Source organism: Crocuta crocuta, unplaced genomic scaffold (assembly GCF_008692635.1).
Source record: "Crocuta crocuta isolate KB4526 unplaced genomic scaffold, BGI_CrCroc_1.0 scaffold266, whole genome shotgun sequence".
Lineage (NCBI taxonomy): Eukaryota > Metazoa > Chordata > Mammalia > Carnivora > Hyaenidae > Crocuta > Crocuta crocuta.
In genome coordinates, this window is record NW_027531005.1 from 6,971,250 (window position 1) to 6,980,243 (window position 8,994).

Below are 8,994 nucleotides of genomic sequence, written 5' to 3' on the forward strand. Positions count from 1 at the left end.
GGGGGGGGGGGGGAGGGGGGGCTCTAACTCATGAACCATGAGATCATGGCCTAAGCCAAAATCGAGAGTCAAAAGCTTAACTGACTTAGCCACCCAGGCACCCCTAAATAAACTTTTAGTTTTACAATAGCTTTAGATTTACAGAAAAATTGCAAATATAGTGCCAAATTCCCTGGGAGAGTTCTCACCTCATTCCCCCTAATGTCAGCATCTTACCACAGTACGCTTGTCCCAACGAAGGCATCAACATTTATACCTTATTGGGGCGCCTGGGTGGCTCAGTCGGTTAAGCGTCTGACTTTGGCTCAGGTCATGATCTCACGGCTCGCGGGTTTGAGCCCCGCGTCGGGCTCTGTGCTGACAGCTCGGAGCCTGGAGCCTGTTTCAGATTCTGTGTCTCCCTCTCTCCCTTCCCCTCCCCTGCTCACGCTGTCTCTCTCTCTCTCTCTCTCTCAGAAATAAATAAAACATTTAAAAAGTTAAAAAAAAAAACATTTATACCTTACTGAAACTCAACAGATTTCCCTCCATTTGCCCTAAGGTCCTTTCCCTGTTCCAGGATCCCCTCTGGCTGTAAAGTTTTATTAACCAATTTTTACAGATCCAGAAACTAAGGGTCAGAGAGTAATAACCAAGCCAAGTTCATCCCGCTAATTAGCAGAACTGAGATTCTGAATTCAGCTCTGTTGAACTTTGACCCAAGCCTTCCCACTGTGCTGGCCTCCCATTCCTGGCACCACCAGCCCACAGGCTCTTCTGAGAAGCTTGTTACAGCTGGGAAAACTTGCAGTTCTTTGATTCCTTGCTGACTGCCTCTGTTTGACCTGGCCTAATACATGGCCTCCCATTATACCCAGATCATAAATCTAGCCTCAGAATAAAGGCAAATTCTCTGATGTCATGAATCCTAGCAACTAGCTGGGAGACTCATTGTCTGAAAGCAGAGCTCTAAGCTTTTTAGTACCTCATGTATTACTGGAAATAACCTCTTTTCCTCTCCAGCTGTCTTGTGCTCTGATTTGTTGTCCCCTAAAGCTTCTACATTGGACAGGGCTAAAGGAGCCTAAAATTAGCATTCTAGGACCTGGGAGCAGGACTGGAGGCCCCCCCATAAAGCAGTCCAGGCAAATAACCACGACGCCAGAGCAGAAGGTTCCAAGGTGACAGGCCCCTCATCCTCCCATCCTGGAATTGGAAACTTTCTCCAGAAGCGCCTTCCCATAGTCACAGCAACAAACATCCAAGGTCTCTCTGAGAAAGAATTCTCAGGGTACACCCCCATCGTGCCATTTCTGATACCACCACTGACTGGTTATATGACATCTGGGTAAGTTTTTCTCCCTTACAGTCTTAAATATAACCTGGAGATCTTTTCCAGAGGTTCCCAATTCATGGTCACCTTCCACCACCTTCTTGCATACTAACTCCCTCTGCTTGACTTTCCTGACGGATAAGGAAGGTTTGCCCTCTCATACCTTGCATCCCAGAGAAATCTGAGAGACTACTGGATGGTTCAGAGCTCTTCATTTCCAATTCTGCACGGAGGGAGGTGATCTCCATTTCATACTCTCCCCGAATGCGCTCCATGTCATCGAGTTCGTTCTGCATCCGGCAGAGATCCTCCTGCAGGGATGCTATGTCACTCTCATGTTCAGTCGCGGAATCCTCTGCTGCTTGCCGGAGATTATGGATCTCAGCCTGGGCTAAGTGCAACTCCTGTTCTATTTCCTTAAGTTCACTTTCTTTCTCACGCTCTAACAGGGAAATCTCCTCTCGCAGAGACCGCAGCTCACCTGCAAAGTCCAAAGGTTGGGATGGTCAAGAGGATAAGTGAACTCATCTACCATGTTCTAGATTCAAAAAGTTAAAGGCAGACTTATTTATGATCTGGAAACTACTGGCAACCTACTCTCTACCGCATTAGAGAAGTATAGCTTCATCTGATATGGAATAGAGGGAAAGCTGAGAGGACTGAATCCATGTAGTAAGGTGCAGTAGAAAAGTAGATTTTGAGGGACACCTGGGTGGCTCAGTCTGTTAAGCTTTCGACTTCAGCCCAGGTCATGGTCTCACGGTTCGTGATTTCGAGCCCACATTGGGCTCAGTGCTGACGGCTCAGAGCCTGGAGCCTGCTTCCGATTCTGTGTCTCCCTCTCTTTCTGCCCCTACCCCGCTTTTTCTCTTTCTCAAAAATAAATAAAAACAATAAAAAGAAAGAAAGAAAGAAAAGTAGATTTTGAGGCCTGGCACCAAAGCAACACCTTAGGCTATTGCAAACAAAAAGTATTAGGTGTATCTACGTTGTAGACCAAAACTAATTTACAGTATTTTATGGATGCACTGAGTCTTTCCATAAATTTCCTGTCTAAAAAATTTTACACAATTATTCTCATCTATTCAGTCTGCTACCTTAGATATTACAGAGCCTTGGAGCGCCCACGAACTGCCTGTCGTAAGTACTGGCCCCCAAACAATGTATAGAGTTCACAGATGAAATTAAAATGCAGGCTCATCACATGATAGCCAAATATGGCTATGACCTTCACTTCCCCACTACATCCTTGATGTTAGGGTTCAAATTTCCCTTAGGTAACCCTCTGGGGTCTGGTCCTTCAAAAAACAGAAAAACAAAAAGGCTTTCTCGGAGCCACTGGAGTATGGAGGAAGGTTTCCCTCAGCCAAAAAGCTCCGAGCACAAAGGGGCAGAGCCCCTCCAGGGTGGAGAGGCGGGGCTTCCAAGCCTAAGGGGGGAGGAGCTTATCCAAAAGCTGGGCGGGGCGGACCCTGGTTGGGAGTTGGAAGGGTCGGACAGGGTTTCCAAAGAGGGAGCGCCGGTTGCCAGGGGGCCTGGGACCGTCGGGGCGAAGCCGAGGGTCTGGGAATTGGGCTGCGGGGCAAAAAAGTGGGTTCCTACTTACTGGTTATTGCCTCCATCTCATCGGCCCCCCGCAAGAGGTCTCCCTGGGGGGCCTCCCGCCGCCGGCCGGTCCCGGCCCCCGTGGGGCTGTGGCGGCCGGAACGGCCTCTCAACACCAGCTACCTCTGAGGCCGCGCGCGCCCCCTCTTGGCGGAAACGGGCAGCGCGCGTGCGCAAGGACAGTCTTTATTTCCTCCCGTGGGGGAGCTTGAGCGTCTGCCTCAGACATGTTGCCCCTGGCTTGCTGGAGCATAATCTCATGCCCAGTAGAAACAACCCTACTGAGTGGGTTTCTGTTTCCCCAAGTTGTTGCCTACCTGCACCTCTACTGACTACCCTATTTTGAAGGAAGAATATCCCTTCTCCAAGCAAAGGCCTTTTCCTCCTCTACTGGATTGCTTCCTTCATCGTACAAACTAATCTAGTGTAGTGGGTCCTCAAACAAACAAACCAAACTTTCGACACAGTTAATTATTATCTCTTTGAAACACTTTCTGCTCGTGGGGTCCAGGGCATGAACCTGTAGTTCCTCCTCAGTCATTTTTGTTCATATCTCCTCTACTGGACCTTTAAAGACTGGACTATCCCTGGGACTGGGCCTTTTCCTCTTCTTCCTTTATCTCTCCATCTCATTTCTTAGTGATCGCTTAGGGATTCAAATGCCATCTATATGCTAATGACTCCCAAATTTATATCTCCAGCCTTGATTTCCCCCCTGGTTCCAGATTCATATATCCAACATATTTATTTAGATATCAAGAGCCATTTCAAACTCAACATATAAAAACATGTCTTAAATGGTTCCCCTGGCCCTGAAACTTGTTCTTTGCCAAGTCTTCCCCATCCCAGTAAATGATAGCACTGTCCAACCAGTTTCTTAAGGCAAAGTCATCTTTCAGGTCTCTCCTATTCCCAACCCCATCCCCATGCTCCACCCCATCCAATTCATCAGAAGTCCTGAGAGCTCCACCACCTTCAATATAAGACTCTCCCGTGTCTTTTTACTATACAGTACTTAAAATGAAACCTCTCAGATGGCCTCCAAGGCCCTTTGTAATCTGGCCTTGGCCTGCCTCTCAGAACTCTCTCTTACCAGGGTCCTCCACATGCAGTCTGCTTCAGCCACGGGGACTGTTGTTCTGTCCTTCAAACACATGAAGCTCATTCCTGCCCTTGAGCTTTTACAGTTGCTATTCCTTCTGCCTGGTATGCTCTTCCCCCAGATCTTTCTCATTATTTGGGTCATAGCTCAAATGTCATCTTCTCAAAGAGGCCTTTTCTAACTGACCTATTAAATAAATTCCACAGGGTGCCTGGGTGGCTCAGTCAGTTGAGCCCCCTACTCTGGATTTTGACTCAGGGCATGATCCCAGGGTCATGGGATTGAGCCCCTCGTCGGGCTTCACATTGATCACGGACCTTAAGATTCTCTCTTTCTCTCTCTGCCCCTCACACCTGCTTGCATTCTCTTTCTCTCTCTCTCTCAAATAAAAATAAAATACAATAAAATTCCCAACTCACCCATCTCTCTATACCATATTGTTTTTAAAGGGTTTGTTTGTTTTTATTTTGAGAGAAAGAAACAGAACAATTGGGTGAAGGGCAGAGAGAGGGAGAGTGAGAATCCCAAGCAGGCCCCATGCCACCCGCATGGAGCCCAATGTAGGACTCGAACCGAGGCAAACCATGAGATCCTGACCTGGGCAGAAATCGAGAGAGCTGGACGCACAACCAACCTGAGCCACCCAGACACCCCTCTATCATATTGTTACATTGTCTTCATAGCATTTATTGCCCTACCTGAACTTATATTGTTTATTTTCTGCTTCTCCCCCATTAGAATGTACTCTTCATTAGGGCAGGGATCTGGTCTGTCTTGTCCATAGCTTGCCCTCCAAGTATACACGCACTCAATAAATGCATGATAAACAAATAAAATAGCCTCATTTTACTGATAAGGAACTGAGTCTCAGAAAGATAAAAGTGATTTGCCAAGTCCCCAAAGCTTATGACATGGCACAACTGGACCCAAGAATCTAGGTTTTCCGAGACCAATGCTCACATTCTTTTCCCCGTGCAATGCATCGCCTGCCATTTCTCTCCCTTGCCTTCTCCCCATTCATTGTCCACTTCTCCTGCGTCTACCTTGGCTCCTATCTTTCCTTCTCTTTTTCCTCCCCTTCCTCCACCGTTGCTTGCTGCTCTTCAGGCCTGCTTTTCCGGCCTTCCTTTTTTCTCCATTTATATTTTTCTTTGGTTTGATTTCAGTTCTCCCTGGAGAGTCCCTGCTGGTTTCTAGGGCAGCTCCCCTAAACCTTCTGGAAGCCCACAGAAATACCAAAAGCTGCTCCTTTATTTGGTGATGCAATGGAATGTGGGACACCTGCCTTGCTGCTTCCCAGAAACAAAGGAGTGTGGGTGTTAGAAGAAAGGGATCTGGGGCCACAAGCTCTGGTCCTGGGAAGCAAGAGAAGCCTTCTCGTCTGCTTCCCTGAAAAGATGCAGAGTCCCTTCCAGTCACTTCTCATTGGCTCACTGCTCTTCCCATGGTGTCCTTTGAGGCACAGGGAAAAGCAGTCTGTTTTGGAATTCAGCCCTGATTACCTACCCCCAGACCTGCAGAGCAAAGTAAAAGGGATACAGGTGTGAAGAGAGGAGTCTGGAGGAGGGAAAAGGGAGAGTGTTAGCCAGAGAGTGAAGTGGGAGGGCAAGAAAGGGCAGAGAAGGGCAGCAGAGCCAAGTAGAGATGCCAAGAAGAACGGCAATTAGGTAAAGAAGAGAATGGAGAGAGGAGAACAAGGTGAGACTAGTAAGGGGGAAATGAGGAAGAAGTACTGAATCAGCTCCTATTTGGCTGCTGCTTCGGCCAACCCCGCAGGTGGATGGCCACCCGCCCTCCAGCCCAGGCGCTGGGCGTTACCTTGGAGCTGCTGGATCTGCTTGGTGAACACCTCCGCCTGCTGGGCACTGGCCAGCCGTTCATCCTCCAGGAGCCCTGCAGTGAGAGGGGGAGCAGACGTGATCGTGGGCTCCAGCAGCCCGGGCCCTCGGGCCCCATCCGGGACACTCACCCTGCAGCTCCAGGGAGTCATCTTCGTGCTGCCCCGCCAGCTCCCGGGTCTCCTCCAGCTCTGCTACCAGCTGTAGCACCTGAGCCCTCAGCTCCTCCAGCTCCGTCTCTGTGAGGCTCAGCCCTCGGTGCTTGCTGGCCGACAAGGAGCCCACACTGCCACCTTTCTGCACTTGCTCTTCCTCTTCTTCTGCCTCTTCTTCCTCCTCTTCCTCTTCCTCCTCATAGAGGGCTGGGAGTAACACTTCCCCTAGGAGAGAAACCCATCCCACCAGGGGGTCAGAGTCAGCTTCCTTTCCAGGGCCTTTCGAAGGCCCTCAAGCTCAATGTCCCAGGGCAGCGATGGTATCATAGTGCCACCTGCTGTCCCCCAAGGAGCTCCTGGGCACGACCTGCACTCATGATGAGTCCTCAGGTGTAAGGGTCAAATTTGGAGGTAGCCCATCCCCCACCCAGGCCCCTTCTGGACCAACCTTGTACCAGGTGCCCTCCTATTACTGTCTTTGGGCAAACTGAGCAGCTGGGTGCTGGCAGCCATATGAGCTTGTACAAGGACACCTGCTTCTTCCAGACCTAGTGGTCTCCATGGGACAAGTACTCAAGAAAGGATTCAGGGCGCCTGGATGGCTCAGTTGGTTAAGCATCCAACTCTCGGTTTGGCTCAGGTCATGACCTCACAACTCATAAGTCTGAGCTCCAAGCTGGGCTCAGTGCTGACAGCGCGGAACCTGCTTGGGATTCTCTGTCTCCCTCTTTCTCTGCCCCTCCTCCTCTCAAAAATAAACAAACATTTTAAAAAAGAAGAAGAAAGGATTCAGACACTGGGTGTGTCTTTAGGCTGAATGGGCCAGGAGTTAGTTTGGGGGTCTGTCCAGTTAAAAAAGTACCCAGGTGGCTTGGAAGAAATTAGCTTTTTCATAGTAAGAAAGTGCTGCCCGTCAGTAGGTAGATAGAAAACATCTGGATGAAATGATTCTGAATGTTTTACTTGACAAACACCGGGGCCCTTTCAAATGTATTCTATCATAAAGCCTTTTTGAAATTTTCTGCAACGTCCACCTTCCTTTTCTCTGCTGAGTGTCAGAGCATTTTCTGCAAGGACCCCCCCTCCCCAGGTGCTGTTAAGTGTCCTCCTCCCCTACTGACCATAGGGCAGCCTTCAGGGGAGGTCTGAGGTTGTACATGTGTGTAAAAGAAAGCCTGCCATTTTAATGCACTAAGAAACTGGGATGTACTGGTCCACAGCTCTGGTTGGCGAGTACCCTCTCTTTTGCTGCAATGCAGTTCCTTGAAATAGCAAAAATTTGGTCTGGATTCTGATTATTTGCTTTGTTTTAAAATTCTGGATCCCTGGCCTGACCTACAACAGCAGCCTAAGGTTCATCTGGAACCCCTTGCATCATCTGTCACCTTTAGGGGAGCAGGGTTGCCCACGCAGCGTGCGTAGGGGCCTGGGGATACTTCACAGGAAGTCCTGGAAAATGGAACAGCATCCTTCCAGGGGCCTGGTGTTGGCAGCAAATGCCAAGTCACGTGGGCGCGGTGGGGCTATGTGGGTGCTGGGAAGTTGGCCTTCTCACCTGCCCCCTTCCAGGCAATTCTTTCAGGCGGTAAGGGATGCTAGAGGACCAAAGCCACAAGGCTTACATTCAAAGTTAGTGGTGATGGCACCAGAAAGACAATGCTGACTTCACATGCTCACTTCCCCGCTTTTCAAAAATATGAGACAGCTTGGGATCTGGGTCGGGTGGCAGTGAGAACAACCCCCCCTGCTGAAAGGCTACTTCAAAGCTGCCCAACGAGGCCTCTTTCTCTGTCTGGCAGCGCCACCACCCCCAACCCCAGGGGGACACACAACCTGGTTAGCTGGTGATTAGCGCCCCAAAGGGAAAGCACCCAGAGCCTCCCTCAAAGCCTGACCCCGAGAAGGGGTCAGACTCAGACCTGAAGGGTAGAGGGGGGCTCAGGTGAGCTGGAGGAAGGGCTCTGTCCTGGCTCAGAGTTCTGGGGGCCAGATGGGAGGAGGAGGAGGGAAGGGGCATTGGCTGAGGGGAGAGAAAGAAAGCTTTTTGGGGAAACTCACCCTCCATAGCTTGCATCCCCCTCCGCTCCAGGGACCCCCAGCGTTGGCCTTTCTTCCTCTCACAACCCTCAGACATCTCATAGGAGCCTAAAGTGGTCACTGTGGGTCCTGTAAGCAGGGAGAGAGGAGGTACTGTGGAATGCTGGGGGGAAGGGGGGGCTGGGACTGGGGTGCAGGGCAGAGAGAAGGGGACGTGCCTTCCAGCCCTATGGAGCCCTGGAATTTTTAATCCCGGTGGAAGTGCTTGGCTCACTTGGCCCAGGCTGCGACTCCCCTCCCTCAGCCGCCCCTCGCGCTGGGCCTGTGGGGACCCCGCCCTGCGCTGCCCAACCTCCTCAGCACCCGCTTTCAGGCTTCTCTCCCTGCCCAGACAGAAAGGGTGTGCGCCTCTTTAGCCGGGAGGGGACAGGGAGGATACCGGCAAGGATGGAAGAGAGGTCAGGAACCTGGGAAGAGGTTGAAAGGGTGAGGTGGTGCGGGCAAGGGGAGGGAGATGCTGCGGGATGGGGGTGGGGGGGTGTGGTAAGGGGATCTGGCCCGGAGCCGCTCCCCTCCCCTCCCCTCCATTCTCTCCCTGGACCTCGTCCACCCCACCCTCGCCCTGCGCTCGGAAGCCTTCGGGCCGGAATGGGTGCAGGGTCTGGGGCCCCCAGGGCTGGACAGATGGGGTGGAGAGGGTTCAGGGCGAGGGACGGCCAGGGAGGATGCGGCCGGTGTGGGGAAGACCCGCCCGGAAAGATGGAGATCGGGCCCGGGCGGGGGTCAGGATGGAGGAAGGAAGACAGGACGGAAAGGTGGGAGCAGCGGAGGGAGGGGGGGAGGACGAGGGGGTCTGGAGGGAGGAGAGATGGAGAAGAGGAAGGAGTGGCGGTGGAGAGGTGAGGGAGGGGCGGCTCTGCCCTGGGCCGGGGCAGCTCCAGCCCG

At 51.5% G+C, this 8,994-nt stretch overlaps 1 protein-coding gene across 4 annotated transcripts in view; it reads right to left on the reverse strand.

The window, feature by feature from the left end:
• CCDC136 (coiled-coil domain containing 136) overlaps nucleotides 1–8,164 on the reverse strand; it is a 26,768-nt gene extending 18,604 nt beyond the window's left edge. Inside the window, exons 1-4 of one of the 4 annotated variants that reach the window (XM_077770763.1) lie at nucleotides 8,071–8,159; nucleotides 5,989–6,237; nucleotides 5,838–5,912; nucleotides 1,476–1,793 (exon numbers count right to left, since the gene is read on the reverse strand). In XM_077770763.1, the coding sequence (XP_077626889.1) occupies nucleotides 1,476–1,793; nucleotides 5,838–5,912; nucleotides 5,989–6,237; nucleotides 8,071–8,146 (718 nt within the window). In that variant the 5' untranslated portion in view covers nucleotides 8,147–8,159. Of the gene's footprint in view, nucleotides 1–1,475; nucleotides 1,794–2,918; nucleotides 3,043–5,837; nucleotides 5,913–5,988; nucleotides 6,238–8,070 lie in introns of those variants that run through there. The other 3 variants (XM_077770761.1, XM_077770764.1, XM_077770762.1) reach the window with 3 other exon arrangements.
• Between the last annotated feature and the right edge of the window lie 830 nt (nucleotides 8,165–8,994).